Source organism: Metopolophium dirhodum, chromosome 5, assembly GCF_019925205.1.
Source record: "Metopolophium dirhodum isolate CAU chromosome 5, ASM1992520v1, whole genome shotgun sequence".
NCBI lineage: Eukaryota > Metazoa > Arthropoda > Insecta > Hemiptera > Aphididae > Metopolophium > Metopolophium dirhodum.
In genome coordinates this window covers 26,131,288-26,152,353 of record NC_083564.1, presented here as the reverse complement: position 1 = coordinate 26,152,353, position 21,066 = coordinate 26,131,288, and the positions used below count along the sequence as shown (strand labels likewise).

Sequence of the window (21,066 nt, the reverse complement as noted above, 5' to 3'; positions counted from 1 at the left end):
TATTTGATAATATTAGTAGAAATTGTACTTACCAACGTATACAGTTAGCTGTTAGCTATAAAAGCGTATAATAGGTTTCGATACCAAAATTCATTTATTATAAAAAGTAAAATAACCAATATAAAACTATATCTATACATCCCGAATTGGAAGGTACAAATTGTTTCCACCAGAGCGCGGTTTGGTTATCTGTTTCCCCAATATTTATAAATAATTGTGGTGTTATTATTTTTTCTCGTCTAGATAATATTATTACTTAGGTATTACCAATGATTATAAATATTAGTATTTATAATCAATGGTATTACATACATATAATAATAAAATTGATGATTTTATTGTAGTATCATATTGATACGTTATAATATATTAATTCATAAACATGAATACGATTAGTTTTAAAAATATTATCTAATTTAAAACATTATATTATATTTAATTTCACTGTTATATTTGCCAATTTGAGATTCTACTTACCTACTGTACAATTATTACTAAAGGGTACCTACCCGTGTATACATAAATAAATAAATATTTGCATAGCAATATCATATAATAATTATAATATACAATATTTATCGTTATTATAATAAAAATATTTTCAAACTTCCAAAATACAGTATTCGATCCTGAATCCTTATATTGATCATTAGCCCCTACTGACCCATGTCGTCCCATGATCTTAATAAATTGTAAGCTATATCCACCCTCGCACCTAATCTTAACAATTACATTTATATTTTTATGTACAACTCAGTTGATCATAAAAATGCTAAATTATTTTTAATTATTTCAATTGGTTTAATTCTTTCAATAATCTTGATGTTGAAGCATCTGCCAACATTTTCAAAGACGCATTATTAAAAGCTCTATCTAGTTTTGTGCCCCAAAAAATAGTTAATAATAATAACAAATTTCCTTGTTGGTTTGATAAGGATCTCACAACCCTAGCCTGGCAAAAAATTAAGACTCATTCCATTTACATGAAAAATTGAACCAAATCTAATTACGAAAACTTCTCTGAATTGAGAGCACAATAGTGTAAATCTAAATCCGTATACTCGAAATACACCGTTCTGAAAACGATATTAAAATATACCTAAACAAATTTAGGTTAGGTTAGGGTTTTTTTTTATAATACTAGCTCTCATGATACACCTAATTCTGTTTTCCTAAACCTAAACGATAAAACTGCAAATAATAGTAGGGATATTGCTGACCTATTCTCTTCTTATTTTTTCTCAGTATATAGACCCTCAGTTATTCCCCCATTTGACATATCTACTAAATCTACCTTAACATCTTCCATTAGAAAATTTGACCATATTCTCCCCTCGCACTGCACTATTTCAGTTAACGAATTATCATACAGCTTACGATCTTTATATAAATCCAATCTCCCTGACCTGTGGTATTTCCGGATATTTTCTTTAAATTTATCAGATTATATTGCCTATCCTGTCTTTTTGTTATTTGTTAAATCACTCGAGGAAGGTGTATTTCCATCCATCTGAAAAATCAGCTCCATCATCCCGGTTTTTAAAAGAGGTAATAAGTCAGATGTAAAAAAATTTCGACCTATCTCAGGTGTTGTACAGATTTTGTGCAATTTTTTAGAGAAACTAGTTCTTAAGCACATAATCAATCCAATTAATAACATTTTGGATAATAGCCAACACGGTTTCAGGCCTGGTGGATCAACCCTTTCATGCACCTAACCCTACAGCACTTCAGACTAGTCTTTTAAAAATAATAGCCAAGTTTATGTAATATACACGGACTTCGAGAAGGCCTTTGATCGCGTTGATTATAAATTACTCTCTATTGATTTAGTTCAATTTACTTATTGTATAAACAGCAATTAACTTAATTCAGTCTCATATATTAGAGACCAGCTAGGTATAACCTAACTCGATACTTAAGAATAAGTATTGCTTAAGCTAATTTTGATAATTTAAAAAATAAAAAATTTGTTTTAATCGTCTTGATCAACCTTAAAAACGAGTAATAATTTTTGTTTTCCTTAGCCAAAATCTCGTTTACGAATCTCAGTTCAGTCATAACTCATAAGTAAAGTTTAAGCAATACTTATTCTTGAGCTTCGACTATGAATACGGCCCTAAGTTAGTATAGGTTGGTATTATGAAAAGAGTAGGTATTTATTATTTTAATAACCAATAGGTACCCACGCACCACATATTAAATACATTGAATCAGATTTTGTTGGTATGTACGAAGGTACCTATTATTTAAGTTTTATAGTAATGAATACAATTTACTTGAGTGGAAGTTGGATTCAATTTTAGTAATTTAATTCAACGGGTAACAACAATTTGGGTTAAACTACAAAGTTTGAATCACGGATCATTAAAGAACGAGTAAAGCGAAGGAGTTGATTCAGTGTTCAATAGCAATTTCCTGTTAGGTACTTGTTGTTAATAATTATTTTTAGAACAAATGTTAAACTAAAAGGTCGGTTTAACAAAAATTCTTACCTACCTACCTCATATTACTGTACATATTAATTTATAAAAGTGGGAAAAAAATAAAAAATACGAATATTATGTATAGTATGAAATATTTATAATTTATGTGGACATGTAGAATAGACGCATTTAAATTACCTACTTTTTATGTATTTTTAAAAAGTAGGTACATATTAATATATTATGTATTTATGTGATCAAATATTGATTACCAAATGGAAAATCTAGTTTTAAAATCTAGAATATAAAATTGCCGTGTATTTGTATTTTAATACGTTCACTGTACAATGAACATTTTAAAAATTAATATTTGAATTTGATTTAAAAAAATTAAAAATATATAACTGGTTTACATTATTTATACCTAGTAAAATAGTTAAGAACTAATACTTTATATTTATAAGCCTCACTAAAAAAAAAACCACTGTACTTCAAGCAATAAATTTGTTTAATTTATTTGGCTATAATTTATTTTAAAACGTTTACAAATTTATATTATATATATCTTAGTTATTTAATTTTTTTATTCTGTTTCACAACACATTTTGTTCAGACATTTTTTTTTACTTGTAAAAATGCGAATAATGTAGCCTATCTATTTAAATTATACATATAAAAAAAAATTGTTTCAAGTTTCAATTTAATAAATGTCGCTAAATATGAATTTTATTGCGCAGATACTAAATATCCATTATAATACCAGACTTTTTTTTAACAATTATATAATAATAATAATAATAATAATAATAATAATAATAATAATTGATAACAAATAAACGACTAGATCAAAATAAAAAAAAAACAAACATCATATTTTTATAATTCGTTATTTTCAGTTTTGTTGCATTATTTGACTTATGAACAAAGTAATTGTAAAATAAATTAACGAAAAATAAGCCAAAACATTATCCAACATCTTAAACGATCTTAGATACTTAAATAAGAACAATATTGTTTCTTAAATTGTTCGATTCGTTTCAAACATTGCGCAATGGCATATAACGAACTGTTTTTATTCTTAACATTTGTTATTTTTTATACACTAGCCAACACAAACAGAAATTACATAAACATTTTACAATTGGATGAGATTGTCTGAATTTCTTAATTTTTTTTTTTTGTAATTAAATTATTATTGTGTACACGGATGATTGTAACAGCTGTGTTGTATATCTTCCATGACTTAACTATATTTATTATTTTTATACAATACTTAAAAAAAATTCCCTTTTCAAGGGTTGTAACATTATTATAATATTAAAACGCAGTAACAAAATTGTACGTACACCAAAATTTTGCAACACACACTACACAAAAAACAAAAATAAAAACAAATTAATTTGTTTTTTTTTAATGAAATAATAAAATAAACTAAATTCTAGTATACAACTAACGTGAGCCGTATGCCGTTAGTGCACACTATAATAATAATAATAATAATAATAATAATAATAATAATAACAATAAATGATTAGATATTAGTATTTAATATAAATTTGATTATAACATAGGTTATGCTAGAAAGTTGCAAACGGTTTCTAACGATTAATTTGTATATACGACCATTTTGAAACCAGCGTTGGATTTAACCTATGGACAGTAATATTAGCCCGGTTAGCTCCATCACCCAGACAATCGTTGGGCACATTCAAACACGTATAATATTATCATTATTATAATATAATAGTAGACCGCGCAAAGTTATTCTTATATAATGTTCATAATTTGAGTGTTCTAGACAAACCGGGCACGGAATGACTTCTACTAAACTGAGAAATAAAAAAACTAAAAAAATATAACAATAATAGTTATGTACACCAAACGTTGGTTCAAAATTTGACGAATATGTCCCGGACGTCATCGTCTATAGTACAGCATAAGCGAAAAATATTTGAGCGAAGATTTTAATATATTTAGATGAGGAAATATTTATGATAAACAAATTAAACTATAATTATAAACAAACATTGCGGTAGTAATAATATGTTTCGGCTTTTCTTTTTAATTATTGTCGTTAGAAAAACCTATAAAATAATAATTTTGGGCCATTTATTTTGTTTACATATTATACGCGACGAGTTTGAGCAAAAAAAATTCAGTTTATCATCTGTCACGTCAACGATATTGGCACATTGGAGTTACACAGGGTGAGCGGTTCACAGCATACCGGTGCGTTATTGGAAGGGACGCAGCGGAAATACGAGAAATTCTAAAGGACAAAATAAATTTGGTTTGAATCTGTGATAAAACACCCCCCTGTGTGTTGTGCTTGGAAAATGAACGATTTGAGCACATTCAAAACCCCTTAGGATATTTTTGCAATACAAACAGTATACGTACGGACGTTCGAGACATTTTCGCGAGCTGTTCATTCCAACTTTAACACTAATCTAAAAATATTAGTAATATTATTTGTTTTTTTTTTCTTAAACATCATTAATTATTTTACACAATAGTAATAAATAACATTTCTTTTTTTGGCACTTAAACTAACTAAGTTGTATTTTTATATTAATAATAACAACACGATGGTTATACAGTACTGTTTTTTTGTTCATTAATTTTAAAATAATAAAATTATTATTTTAATTATTATTATTATTTTAAATAACTCCTCTGAAGCAAATTAGTTCTAACTTGAGCATTTTCATCTATAAATCTTTTTATTTCTTAAATGTTTATTTTCCGCCGTAGATTTCGATGATTTTGTCCTGGTCGACAGTCTCGAATATATGAGGGGCATCCATTAGTATGCCAAGGGTGCCGGCGGTGGTGACAAAGAAGAACAGATACAACTGCAGCCGATCAATAACCATCGCTACGTACTTCCAGTCTTCTCTTATCTGCAATCAAAAAAGTGGAGGTAGTGGTATGGAGAGACCCCACCACCACCAAGAGAGTGAGTAATTTACAGTAATCGCCATAATGGTCACTCATCTATTCGATGAGATTTATATACCCAATACCTATTTATGAGTTAATCAACGAGCAACCTGTTTCATAAATTTATTGATTTTATACATGAATATCTATCGGGCCATTAGTGTAACTTTTTTACTATATAATATTGAATATTGTTAAATATTATTATTATCATATATGATATTTTACTGTTGTGAACAAAAATATCTTGCTCTATGTTGCAAGTGACTAGTAAGTATAGGTAGGTACTGATTATAGTGTAGTAGAGTGACTAGTATATAGAAGACTAGCAATCCACTTTAATACCTATGCATCAACATTTTTGATACCCAATATACGTATATGTCTTTGTTTTAGAGGGAATTGTTTTAAATTCTTTATTTTTAATAGAATAAGTCTTCATTCTATGACCATTGACCTAACTAGGTTTCCGAATGATTATATTGTTATTCACTTATTCATACATCATAATTTATTAAATAATAAAACAAATTATTAATGTTAAATTGCCTTATAAGTTATAAAATGGAATACTCTCAAAGATTCGCATTCTAAACTACAAAACACGTGATAAATACTATGTTTTCTCTATATAGATATGCATCAGTTTAATAAAATTGGTTTCACAATGTCACATCACTACGTAAGGTATCAACTAATTTTAATTTTATGTTATTACATATATATTATTTTATAAAGTCAGTAACACGCTACTATATTCTCAATTATCTAAATGGTTTTATTATGCAATTTCAATTTTCAAACATTATTTACTTGTTATATGCTTTTAAATCTGTAATAAAATTATATTTCAGACAAAATTTAAAAAAAAATATATATATTTAAGTAATTTGTTGGTTATATTTTTTAAACTATATACTAACAATAGTTATGTGTCAGTGTTCGATGAAAATTTATGAGATTCAATAAAGAAAATAATTTTTTATAAAGAAAGTTTAAAAGGGTGGGAGAGAAAAATAAGTAATCTGTCAGAATAAAATGTGCTTTGCAATCATAAATCGTTTCTATTTGTAAACTAAAATATATCTAAGAGAGGAAAAATTGAGAATAAAAATAAATGTTAATACAAAAATATATCGTTGTTGAAAAATCCCCAGAACATATGTTTCCTTTATGATTTTGAGTGGCAATAGAGGGTGGATTTACAATGAATTTGTTTTTTTTTTTCTGTAGCACTTTCATAGTTTCGTGTAAAAAGGTACCTGTTTCATGCGATACCTCATATTATATAGGTTGGAAATTGAACACAGATTGTCCCTTAATAAGTCAGTTTTTAAGTTTCTTAGTAGTTTTTCGTGAAAACTGCTAAAATAATAAACAAAGATGAGTTATGAAATGTAAGCAAGCAAACGTGGTTTCAAAGAAATAGTTTTTAGAAATCGTGTTGTAAAAAAAAAAAATAAGTACACCAATGTACGAATATGAGTGAAGTAAGTCCGTTATGAATAGGAATTTCTGTCCAGCTTTATAAAAATGTCAAGACATTATTCATTGTATACTTGCAGTTAGAATAAATGAAGTGCCACAGGATATTTAAATTTTGGGCTCAATGAAATAATTTTACATAATTGAGAATGTTTTAATTTTATAAAAAGCTGTGAAATAGTAGATATATACAATTAAAAATAGTTCCATCGCACATCGACCTATCTAAATTTAAATTTTAAAGCATTAGGAATACATAGTGAAAATGAAAATTGCGTCAGCTTTTGGACTGGTAATATTTGGTGAACGTGAGGTAATGTTTTCGGAAAACGAATCACTGTAAACGTAAGCCTACATACGAAATACGTTTCTGCAAACGTATATTATTATGTAGGTACTAGGTAGGTACTCTTTACAATGATTGTCAGACATCGCATTTGGATAGGAATAAAAGCGATAGAGCGCGCGTGATTGCCATCTTTCCAAACACTCACTGGTTGTTACAAATCGCGCGTGGATAGTATGATTTTTATCACAAGTAATTTTTCCAGTTTGAAAGTGTTTTTTACTTAATTTTAAAATCATGACTAACACATTTTTGAAAAAAATTAAATTTTATATTGTGACGAGGAGTATTTTTCCTGAGTATTTCGATGCCCACAAATATGAATATCGAATCAGTAGTTATTTCATACGTGAGATAAGTGCCTTGAAAAAATCTTATGGTAACTATACATAAAAATACGAGTTGTGAAGAGGTAATATATAGGTATATCGTATATCAGTGTAATATGATGATGATTCAGATTTACACAGTCAAACAAGTTCGTAAGAGTGCGAATATTATTTGTACGATGGTAATGATGGTATTATAGACCGTTGTTGGTCGTTACACGATAAAAGACGGTCAATCAATCACCTGTATGTATTGATCCTCGTTCCTCAAGTGTTCGGCGATGAACTCCACTGCTTCGGTGGCCTTGGATGCCTCCGGTGATAAGATTAGTGAGTCGGAGCTCTCGCTCTCCCTACGCTCCGCGCTTGCCTTTCGGTTGATCTTGCAGTTCGGATGATGCAGGTCGGCCAGCTCCATTGCCTCCATCTTGTGTTTGGACGGCGTCGCGGAACTCGGGGGCGCGGGCGCGGGTAGGTCCGACGGCGACGTGTGGTGCGGATGTGGCGGACCACTCATACCCGGCATTTCCATCATCCACCTCAGTCGCGTTTTCTTCGGCCGTTTCATGAACATGCATGCCGGAAGGTAGTATAGGAACACAGTCCTGATCCAAGGTGGCATACGGTGGGTACGAGGACCTGAGGACAGATTTAATACGCAATTGCATACAGGGTAACGAATACCGACTGTGCTTCTCTATAATTGATTTGTGTGAATTATTCGAGTTGCGTATTTATTAAAGAAGAAATGATTAGTTAGACATGTATAAGTCAAAATAATAATATAATTTTTATACTTAAATATAATATGCTTTCAGTGGCGTCATTTGTGGTAAGTACGCAAGAGTTTGTGGATTTGCACAATATTGTATTATTTTTTAGTTTACCCATTATCGATTATAGTATTATAACCGTGATTTTATGATCATATTAGTTTCGCTTAGGTACTGATTATAGATTTATAATACCCATAGAAATCGTGTGAAATGACACCACTTTCGTAGCTATACAGTTATGGGTATGTAACACGGTGATATTGATTTCAACCGGTATCAGCTTCGGAATATATTCGCACAACGTATTACATTTCCATACTGTAATTTAATTGTATATTTGTCTTTGTTAATCACACGATAATGGATCAAAATAACTTACGAACTAATATATTATTCGTTAAGTTGATAAATATAGTATGGTATTTCTTATATATTATTATTATCAAATTTATCCTATAATTTAAACACACGTCAGATATTATAATTGATACAATAAATAAATAGTTAATGATTCACATGCAACTATATACGTATTTAATATTTTAATCGCTTCATAATAGATTATAACTTTATCGTGCCACCACCTCAACAATATACACACATTATAATATAAGTTCATGCAATTCAGTCAATATATACTAAATAGTATATATTATAAATGTATAATTGATATGATCATCAAACCTATGCCATATTTCACGCACGAGAGTAAAATTATTAACTTAAATTATTAATTTTTTTAACTTCATTGATTCCAGTTGATTTCACTTGAAATCAGTATCTATTCATAACAAGTTGATGTTAATTTGTTCAAATATTCTAAAAAACAATATTGCTACAAATTATATCAAAATCTCATTATTTTTTCTCAAAATTTCTGAGGGAATTGAATGCAGCCAAACTTTCCAGTATTTTAAAGAAACAATAATCGATAATTATCAGTAATTATTAATCACCAAAAAGGATTATAGTTTACAAATAATAATCAAAATCTGTATTTTATGGAACCTATACGGACAGATTTATTAACATACAACTTTCAATTTTCGCGAATACGAGAAGATAATAAGCAATTTATTCATATTTTAATTGCTTAATCAATAATTAGCTACACTTATTTCCAAATAACTAATAACTAATATTCAAACAAGTAATTATGCAAAAGATATATTATGTGTTAAGAAACAATTTAAGAAGTTTATAAATACTTGTTTAATAATAAAAAGCAATCGATTATTTTATATTTAATTTATCTTACTCAGAATATTATAGAAGCATTTAATTTATAAATTCGTTTTTATTTAAGATTTCGATACAGAAGCTTATTTTTTTATGATATTTTAAATTAAACATTGAAAATATATACGTCGTTATTTTATTCTTTGTTTCTATGGAAACTAAAAGTTCCTTGTTTTTTACCATTTTGTAAAATCCATTTTCTTACGCATGGCATGTTTTGTATTTATTTTTGACATTTTATGATAAACTTAAAAAAAATATGATTAGTATTTACGCGTATTATTTGTATGTGTTAATGGAATATGAATTATTGAATTTTAATAATATGTATGTATACTCCTGGGAGATTATTTCTCGTACAGTCATATCCTAGTAGGTAGTCTATATATAAACCAGTGTGAATAAGTGTAATATGTTGATCAAATACATCTGTTTATTAATATTTCAGGGATACGACGTTAACATTTTCGAAGCTCAAGCATGGTAATTAGAAAAAAAACCGGAAATTTAGTGAATTTATTATAGGTTTGCTAAATATGCAAAATTGGAAAAATAAAAATATTTTTTTTTTAAATGATTGAAAAGTTAAAATTATATTTTTTTGATACAAATGTAAATAATATTATGTATTTCCGTTAACGATCAAACAGTGTTATGGTTAGGCATTTTGGGTACACCACTGTCGTGTGGTCACTGGTTCATTTTCTCTGCAGTAACTTTTAATTAGTATGCCTTGTTAAAACTTAAAAAAACATCAAAGTATAATAAATTAAAATAAATCAAAACATTTTTAAATACCTTCTCTCTAAAAACTTAAAATGTTAAACAATTAATGTAAGCGCTATGGTATACTATTTATTATACATTTCTTAAAAAGTCCTTCTTAAACTTTTGATTATATTATTATTCATTACTTTATATTTCATAAAATCAAATATAATTATATATTATATGACAAACGTTTATTAACTAGCGACAATTTAATCAACCTTATAATAGTCTGAGATGTATATATACGAATTTAATTAAAATTTTTTTTATCATTTGGAAGAAAGAACTGAAATTGGAAACACATTATTGTTCCTTTCTTTTCAAATACATCAGAAAATATGAGATTTTAGATTTTAATTGTGCTGGAGAGAATTAGGGTTATCTATCAAAAAATACGTTTGTCTTCTAGGTTTCAGAACTTTTATGTTGAAAACAGAGAGAGAATACGGGTTACAACAACCGTGCTTATTATTACTTGAAATAAAAGTTTATTATATTAGACAAACAATACTATCATTTAATCTGTAACTTATAAAGGTTTTTTAAAGTACAATTATAATTTTATAACATTCAGTTGAACTTAATTTGAGTTATTCAAGTATACATAATACGAGCAACAAAAACGTAAAACTATATTCAGATTTCAAATAAATTCATCATTTGTACATATAATATACCATAAACCATGATCTGAATTTGGTTTTTATTTAGAAAAGTGAAATAAATTCTATAATTTATGATAAAGCGATAGACGATAGTTAATTACAATATAATAATATATACCATGTATGTTTACAAAAATGTTTGCCTATACATGGGTGTATCGATTATGCTCCTAAAAAGCTTATAGGTACAAAAACTTTATTAGTGTAAATGAGTTTAAACGTTATAGCACATCATAGTAATTTTGCTTCAAAGACGTATTAAACCTAATCACTCAAGTAATGACCCATTATGAACCAGTAAATTGTTTTTTTTTTACAATCTATATTAAATAATACAGTAAGTAAATTGGATAAATATAAGATTTTTTGACATAGGGTTTACATGAAGAGAGAAAATATCTATTGATATTACTTTGCAGTTATATACCTAAAAAAAAAACACTAATTGGGTAGTGATCAGAGTTCAATTTATGGACCATTAACGATTTTTAAATTTTTCTTTATACATTTTTTTTTTAGGTTAGGTAAGGTCTCTAGACCATTTCCTTTTCAGTCAATGTGTTGTAACATTGTAGCTTGATAGAGAATAGATTTGAAATAAGAGGGTTTGAATGATGTAGTTTTTTTATGAAATCGTTTGTATAATTTAGAGGTTTATATGCACCGGTAAATTTTAATTTAAAATTTATCGAATACCTACCACGAGAGAAGCAAGTTATGTTTATTTTTTACAAAAATGTATCGACATTGTACCTATTTGAAATATTCACAATAAGCACAAAAATAACAACAACTGTTATAAATGTCCGTTATAAATCTTTAAAAGCTGTCAAATAAAATACGATATTTATTAAAAAAAAAAATAAAAAAAATACCAATATATTAAATATAAGGTATAGTCCCCACGTTTTGTATTCCTCTCGTTATTATTGCCTAGCTATTACCTTTCACAAAAACGCCCCATTATATCTGTGTGTATAAGTATTTATATATATACATCATATTGTATACATATAATATCGAATGTTTGACGTGTATTACACGAACCGTTGACCAATTATTGATTGCTGCTTCCCGGTATGAATTTCATTTCAACCGAGCACGCGTGTGGTGCGGATGATGTTGGTCCGGGTGGAATGGGTGTCGCAGGGCGGTGAAGGAAAAAAACCATAATTCACGATTTAAAACTGACGGATGATGGGTGGGTGACGGGGGCTGACCCGCCGGAGAACGTACGTCGCTCTTCTTATATTATTGTTATTATTATTGCCGCCGTTTATATTGTGTGCATGCGGGAAATCGAGAACACTTTGTATGATATTATACGTCGACGAGACATATCCCGTGACATCCTTGGAATCTTTGTAAAAACGACGAAGGGAAGAAATGGAAAAACAAGCGTGTCTGGTTCGCGGAACGGCGCTAGTCCTCGGTCGGAGGGCAGTGCCTAGGTATGTCGGTGTGGGGTAGAAGGCGGCGGTTACGGTAAGGGCGTTGGTAAGCGCTTCCATACACAGCATCTGCCCACTCAAACACACACACTCTCACGTGAGCTCGCACGTTTCGGTGGCGGAAAAGCGGAGGCGGAGGCGGCGGCGGCGGCGGCATCCCCAAATGCCCGGAATTATTGGCCTGACGTACACGCTATGTATAATATACATATATATATGTATACTTTGTGGCAAAGCCCTTTGATCGCCGTTCCCGAGTCCTCGGTTAAGGCTCACAAAGCGTAATATGGTCTTTTTTATTATTATTATTATTATTTATCTATATATATAATATATAATGATACTGGCAAATTATAACGTTTTGTGTGTCATACGGTCGGTTATATTATGGCTTTATGGCTATTGTTTTTGGAAAAGGGTATAGTTTTGGCACTGTTCAGATAATATTACTGTACATGGCGTACTGTTTTAAAATGATATACACACACACACGTGCGCAGTTTCCATTCATATTGGTTTAATGGGTTTTCGTCCCTACGCTGCACCGCCGCCGTGTCTTCGTCGTCGAGTCCGCTGCGGCGGGTGGTAGCGGCGATAGCGTAAAAAAGGCGTTCGCGCGAATTAGGCGTATACGCGCGACGCGGTCCGGGTTACAATTGTTACTGTACAACATAATATTATATAATATCTATAGGCTGCGTTTGTAAGAATACTACAACAACAACAACAACAACGACCACAATACACACATATAATATTTCAGCTATATTATATTACAGTGAAACCTCAGTTTACGGGCACCCCTTAATAGCGGACATATGTTAATAAATTCTTTTACGGCGTCCGCTATACAGTGGTATCACTGTAGATAGTATTGATATATGTACCAAGTCGACTATAGGCACATATTAATTAAAAGTAAGTGTACTATGGCATTCAGTGCCACGTTAAGTTTTAATGTCAATACCCTACATTTTACAATATTATTATTATACGCCATACAATCTATAGTCTTGATAACTCAAATTTTTGGGGGAATAAAAATTAATTTGGCTCAATTTTTTTTTTTGAATACGAACAAATAATTCGAGCCATTGAGGTTTTTGATATAATATTATTTTATTGTTTCATCAATACAGCGTTGTATCAATGATTGAATGATGCTCTAATACCATCGATTTTAATTTACCTTAAATGCTATAAAACTTTAAAATATTAAATAATGTATTATTAGCAAAGATGATTTTCCAAAATAATTTCCATCTATGACAATTGCCCTCTCCCCCACCCTCTTAACGTGGCACTGATTTTGGTGTATGACTGTTATAGTGTCACACCAAGTACACGTAAATTGGAGCACTGACCTCGAAAATTCCAGTTGATTATGATAACAGTGACCAATATGCTAACGGTGTTCATGATGAACGTGAATAGCAAGTATTTGGCGATGAGCGGCAGTACTAAAGAAGTGGGTGGCAGTATTTTGGAGACGAGCAATAGGAAGACGACTAGTGACAGTAAAATGCTGATGCCCAGCGTGACCTTTTCACCGGCTTCGGCTGGCAAGTAGAACACTAGCACGCACAGGAAAGATATGAGGACCGTGGGCAGTATCAAATTCACTGTGTAGAACAGAGTTTTCCTTCGAATCACTATGTAGAACGTTATGTCCGTCTGGGTAGGCGACTCCTGATATACGTTCAGATACGCAGGTACCTTCAAATAACAAAACGATAAAATTAAAACAAAATTGGATTACAAATTAATTACTGCAAACGTGTAACATGTATGGGTACATCCTGTAAAATGTACCATTGTCTTTGTATAAACAGGGTCATTATTTTAACACTAAACACTCATCATCATGAATAATATAAATATTTTTGAGAATACTTTTCTTACATAATTTAAGTCATTATAAATAAATATATTTAAAAAACAATTTATACTTCATGGTCATAAAATTATAAGTTTTATACTTTATCAAATGACGACATACATTTTTAATTCTATATTCTTAAGCAGAATATTTTTCTGTGAGCCTTCATACATAAAAATCGAATTTAAACAAATAGTTAATTTTATTACATTTTTATAAAAAAAATATTTCCTAAAACTGTTATACTTTTAAAAATAATGAATGTTTACTGTTTGTTAAAAAAATAATTCAGTATAATATATTATATAAATGTGCTCAGTATATTTGCGTCGGAAACTTGATATACATTTTTAGGTAGTCATCAATATTTTTTTCAAAAATTATTTTTAACGGGGATCGTGTAACAAATTTTATGTAATGCATAAAATATACATATAATAATGTTCGAAAACTCTGAATGTGAAATGTTAAAGTATATAATACTATCCGAAGTGAAATAATTCTCGGAAGGTTGGTTTTTTATTAATTTAAATAATATTTCGAAGTTTAATTCTCTTCATTATTTTTCTGAAGTAACAAAAAATTTAATTAATGCACCAGGGAGTAATCTTTTATGTATTTGGTTATTTATGGTGCCATTTATTTAAAAAAAATAGTTATTTGAATTATTACGAATAGTAAAACATATTATATTTACTTGATATTACTTTTGAAATTCTTAGTTAACAAATATAATAAATATTCAAATCTTGTTGATAACCATTTTTAATTTCAACATTGACTGAAATAAAGTAATAATTTATAAGTAGTTCATGATTACGATCAAACTGCATACCTACCTACCTTATCTATAGGTACATTAAAACGTAAAATAAAAAAAAATTAACATTTTAAATTAATGTCGATCTTATTTAAGTTGTTTTTCAGTTTCTACCACACATTTATTACTTATTAGTTATTAATAATGTTTTTTAGTTTCTACTTATTTAATTGTATTGAAAATATTATGGTGTGCAAAAATGTATTTTATTATAACTAAAATATAAATTTATCATATTTTTATACAAGTATAATGAACACAATTGCTGATTTATTTTGATTCAAGTACCTATGTTAAAATACAAATTAAATTTAGATGGGTACCTAATGTTTATAATGTCTTATTAAATATTAAACCTAGATAGAATTTCTTCTGCGTACCTACATAAAATATTTAACTTCTTACAAGATAACAATGTCTGGGAAATTCACGAAAACAGTTTTAGTACCTAATATAGTATGTATGCATTTGTGATGTTTTCTACTTTCGATTATTCTATCATAAATCATAAGTTCATAAGAAGTCACATTTTACTATCCACAATAAAATACAATATAGTGGTTTACTGATGCCGTTCTATTGTAAATTGAGTTAATATTATCCCAGGGAGATCAAATAGAAATACCAAGAGAATTCTTAGAACCCACACGCAAAGCGTAGCAATATTAGGCACATCATAAATGAACATCATTTTTACAATAGTTTTTATTAAATTTAATCATACTATATTTTTGTGATATTAAAAGTACAATGCAATGATATTTTAGGAATAAGACAATAAATTGTTTTTTTTACATAGTAGGTAACTAGTAGTTGGTACAACATTAGTTTTTGAAATACATAGACTAATAGCGCCATAACTAATAATAGTTCCATTCACTATAATATAATATAGGAATAAAGTACAAATTATTATTTTTATTAAATACCTTCCTATTGATTTATTTATTTTAAATAATTTAAGATCGTACCGGCGTAATAAATATATTTATATTATATGCATGGTCTTACAGCTTACCTACTTATGAAAATATACAAAGTAAATTTAAGTATTTTTTTTAATGTATATAGGTACATTCATTTGATTTCGGATCATATAAATTAGGTAATAATGATAAAAATATATTAATAATGTTAAAATTATTTATAATTTAGATTGGCGACTAAGATAATAATCTTTAAATTACTAAAATATTGTAAAAACCTACGAGACTACGAGAGGATATAGATAATTGTCTTACCTTTAAGTTTAATGAAGGTCAATAAAATTCGCTTTAATATTAAAGCTTTTTGAACGTAAATTCGCTACCTATGATGTCTATTAGCAAGATGGAGATAACACATGCAGTTTTTGCAGTTCCTTTTAACGTTTTTGAAAATATAATTTTTTTATATAATTTGATTTCATATCAACATCATTGGTAAAAAATATATTTTTTCGAATGAAAACAGACATAAGTACATTATTAATTTTATATTCTAAAGCAATATTTTTTCTGAGTTTATTGATTCATAAAAATTAAATTTCAAACGAGTAGGTAGTTAATTAGTTATACATATTTAATGTTTTAATGAACACGGAAATGGTCCAACATTTTTCGAGGTACATCCATGCCACTCCGCACATCTAAACTTTAAATAGTTACCTTTAAGTTATAACTAATAACTATATTATGTCGTTTTTTCATTTATTTCGATTAATTATTGTTTATTCAATTTGTCTGTACCTACCATCTATTGATATTATATTAAAAATTATTTAAACATGAAATAGAACATTTTTTTCTTATAGGTCCTGTTGTATAAAACTTTTATACACAAAAGTTTATACACTGTTGATGTTAAACTAGGTAGCAAAAATATATAATTTTTTTAAAAAGTCTTATTTTATATTGATTTTAAATTATATATAAACAAATATGTTCACTAACGTTTATATTCGAAATAATAAGTGTCTTACGTTGAATAAATCACCTTATATTGTTTTATAAAAATGGTTTCTCTAGATTTGCATTCATAATAGTTTTAAATGTTAATAAATATAACTACAACATCCATACATACCTCTATAATATCCCAAGTTCCGGATTTCCAGTAGTCAGACAGGTCGACGAACTGTTTGTCATTATATAACGCTAACGATACTTGATCGCCATTAAATGTCCAAGAGCCAAATTTCATTATGCAAGTTTGCTGATCAAAAGGAAAATATGTAACGTCTATGGTGCAGGAGCTCTGTGAATAAAAATAAACCATTAGATATTATTTACTTTAAGATAATTAATATAATAGTATTAACACTACCTATATACCTAGGTATAGTAAGGGAGTGAGGGACACATAATAAATATGATTTGTATTTCTTTTATAAATTATTCTTATGTACATTATAATATAATAATAGTTTCACCAACGCGAGCAAAATAAAAATTGATAATACTTGTTTCTAATAAAGGTCAAATACAATATCTGTAGTAATATATTTTACTCTTATTATATTTGTTAACAAACTTGGCTTTGCACCCAAATGATTTATTCAGGTTCGAATTTTTGGTGCCGCATGTATTCGGGTGTTCAAACACTCGAATAAAAAATTTAAACATACGTTTGGGTGTTAATAACCGTTTTTTTTCAGATTGGTTAATACAAGTGTTTAGTAGTTCAGAAAAAACATAATTTTTTATAGTTATTTTAAATTTTTAAATGTTTAGCAAAATGTCCAAATATTGTTATTATTAAACAAATAATTAACTACACAATCGAACCAACCACATAACATTAAATATACAAAAATATATTATATCGCATGAAGGTTGTAAAATAAAAAAAATTTCGAGCTTCGGGGTAACCAGAATGTTTTATTCGGGTTTTGGTTAATCCGGGTGTTTTGAAAATAGAATCATTTGGGTTGTATGGGTTTCGGGTGTTTGATTTTTCAAGTGTTTTTAAGGGTGTTACGGGTCAATTCAGGTGCAAGGCCCTGCGTATTAGTGAACGAATAAATGCGATTATTTGTGTATTATGTTTGAAATATTCTTTTCTTAGGTTCTCAAGTAAAAAAATATTCATACATGTCTTCCATTTACTTGTGTGTTTATTAATTCAATCGAAATAAATCGTATAGTGTTGTATAGAAAACATTTTTAAACGCGATAATATAGTATTAGTACAGTCAGTAAATATAAAACACGATTACATCTTGTTATTCTGCAGCTTCGTCGAATTCTATAGCAATATTTTACATGGTAAATAATGAATATTAATATTTATTCACATGATATTTTGATTTAATGTTTTCGTGACCTAATATTGTACTGAGTCAGTGTGTCATATATTATATAATATATATTTACAGTTATAATAAAATTGATTTTATTTATATAATAGTATAACGATATTTTGTTCAAATATAAGCGATTTATAAGACTTATGATCGAGTAAGCCTTACTCAGTAAGGTACCTATGTTACACAATTACACAATATTATAGTTTATGATGTACAGAGGCACCTATTCTAAAATCCTTATGAAATTATGATACTAGACCTCAAACTTATAAGATTCCTGAATCAGGTTAATATTTTAATCTAATTAGAAATTTTAATATTATGAATGTTTAAATGTATACATGCAGATTATTTTTGTTACCTATTTCAGGTTTTGACAATACAATGTTTTTGTCTATTAATTTTCATTATTTTTCATATAATTTAATTAGCACTTAATTAATTAAGTGATGATTATTATTAAATTATTGGTTTAATTACTATAAAAGATTAATTTGAATAAATCAATAATATATTGGTAATTACAATCGTTTTTTGATTTTTATTGAAATAGACTATAGTCATCTAAACATTTCGTATACCTTTTTCTATTGACTGAACGTTTTTATTGTCTGACTAGTCTTAAGGAGCTAAAAAAATAGTTTAAAAAAAAAGTAAAATGTTCAAAATGTGACAGCATCCTAATATTAGTAGGCTAATACTAATACAAAATTAATTATAGTTAGGTGTATAATGAATAGGGAGTAGTAATTAATATAAAATATTATAAACAACGATTGAACTAGTGAGGGAATTATAGAGCTGATTGGAGATAATTATAGGTGAGGAAATATAAAAACATAAATAGATTAGGGAGAAATGGTATCTTTAGCGATAAATCTATTTAGAACAGAGGAGAGAAAGGAAATAAGTGGACTGATGATTGAATTCAAGTTTAAAAGTATAGACGATTTCTGACAGTGAATTGTCGTTTGTCACCACTACTACGTAAGTTTTTATTCTTAGCTGGGTATGAGCATTTAGAATCTTGGTTGTCGGAACCTTAGGAAACATTTTATTTTTTTGGTTTGCACTATTTGAACAAATATAATGATTGTTGTAACTTTTTATGAGATGGGGTGCGTGCCAGAACATAGAGCGCATTGGGCCGGTAACTAAAGCGACTAAATCGTGGGTGAAGTTAACTAGGCCGCATTTAACACAGCGTACTGGTACTGGGTAGCAATAATATATTTGAGTGTGGTTGTACGATTGGCACCGCTTACATTGTGGCTGTTGGCGAACTTTTCTGGGTTTTTCGTCGGAGACTTTAATGTTAAGCAATTTTGTCAGCTTAAATATGTTTAGGTTAGACTCGTTTTTAGAAAAAATCACAGAAAATAGTGACTAGAAATTAGTGTTGATACCTACTATTAAGGATGCTTCAAACGTTTCGAACGGAGAAACCCAATTCTCGATGCCGTTTAAATATATTCGATGGGATGCAGGTGACGAATTACCACTTTAATTGGACGGACGTGTCGAGGTTTGAATGTGTAAAATAACATATCAGACTCCATAAGATATACCTACTTCAAAAAAATGTTGTGAAAGCTGCAGTTCGGTATTATAATTTTTAGGAAATATTTTTATGTTGGGAACTTGAACAGATCTGGTTTTGAAATTGGGATAAGATCATTCTTTAGCACATTGAGGTTGATAGTATTTTCAAAAAATATTAGAGGTGGGTTATCGTTTTCTGTTGGTGGAGGGATCGAGTTGACCGTGAACTAGCCTTGAGTAAGTGCCATGGTGGATCTGTCACCAGAGGAAGCCTGATTACATCAGGTAGCAAAATTCAGCCTTGGAGAGACACGGATGTCGATTTAAAAAAACAAAAATTTTGATTTTTTATCTTCCAGTTTCGGATACGACAAGCGTTATGAATATGACGATAAATTTGGTTTTTATTAGTATTACTACCTATACAAGACATGATCCGATATTATATATGTTTGTATACAATTATGATATCATGTATACAATTTAATTTTGTCCGATCAATCGCATTACTGTTACAACTTACAATAATTACGTTAACGAGCGGAGCACGTGTGTATCTACTGTGTACCTATATAATTTGACGATAGACACATACCTGTTAAGAAAGGGTTAGTTTTGTATTATGATTACCATATTGTGTCATTGCATTTTACGAAGTTATGTGAGACATGTGTTAAATTTTCGTAAGTTATGTTCAATATTTATTCTATATAATAATGACAGCTATGATATTTCAAATTACAATTAGGTACAATATATTATGTAAACATTTTTTGTTTTGCATTGCAAATAATATAGCAGTACAAATTCAAGTAAACAATTAGTAATCAATAATGTGTGTATTCGTTTATTAATTGTTGATATGAGATTTTGATAAATTCTAATATGATATTGTTCTTGATAATAAAGCTTTATTTTTATGTATGATTTTTAAAATCATTGTAAAAATGATTATATTTTATAATTAAAGAATTCTATAAGACAAGTAATGTTACCGTTAAAATACAATAGTATAAGATAATTTTAATAAAGGCAGGTTTCAATTTTATGGTAGGGTATTGGTAGGAAGTAAAAAAAAATTCTGTTGAATGTTATATAGATATTTTTT

The 21,066-nt window shown here is 28.5% G+C and overlaps 1 protein-coding gene across 1 annotated transcript in view; it reads right to left on the bottom strand.

Moving 5' to 3' along the window:
- Positions 1-2,935: 2,935 nt before the first annotated feature.
- Positions 2,936-21,066, bottom strand: part of LOC132945824 (acetylcholine receptor subunit beta-like 1) — an 81,411-nt gene continuing 63,280 nt past the window's right edge. The window contains exons 6-9 of the mRNA XM_061015607.1: positions 17,195-17,365; positions 13,796-14,147; positions 7,774-8,168; positions 2,936-5,329 (exon numbers count right to left, since the gene is read on the bottom strand). Coding sequence (XP_060871590.1) covers positions 5,165-5,329; positions 7,774-8,168; positions 13,796-14,147; positions 17,195-17,365 — 1,083 coding nt within the window. The 3' untranslated portion in view covers positions 2,936-5,164. The remainder of the gene's footprint in view (positions 5,330-7,773; positions 8,169-13,795; positions 14,148-17,194; positions 17,366-21,066) is intronic.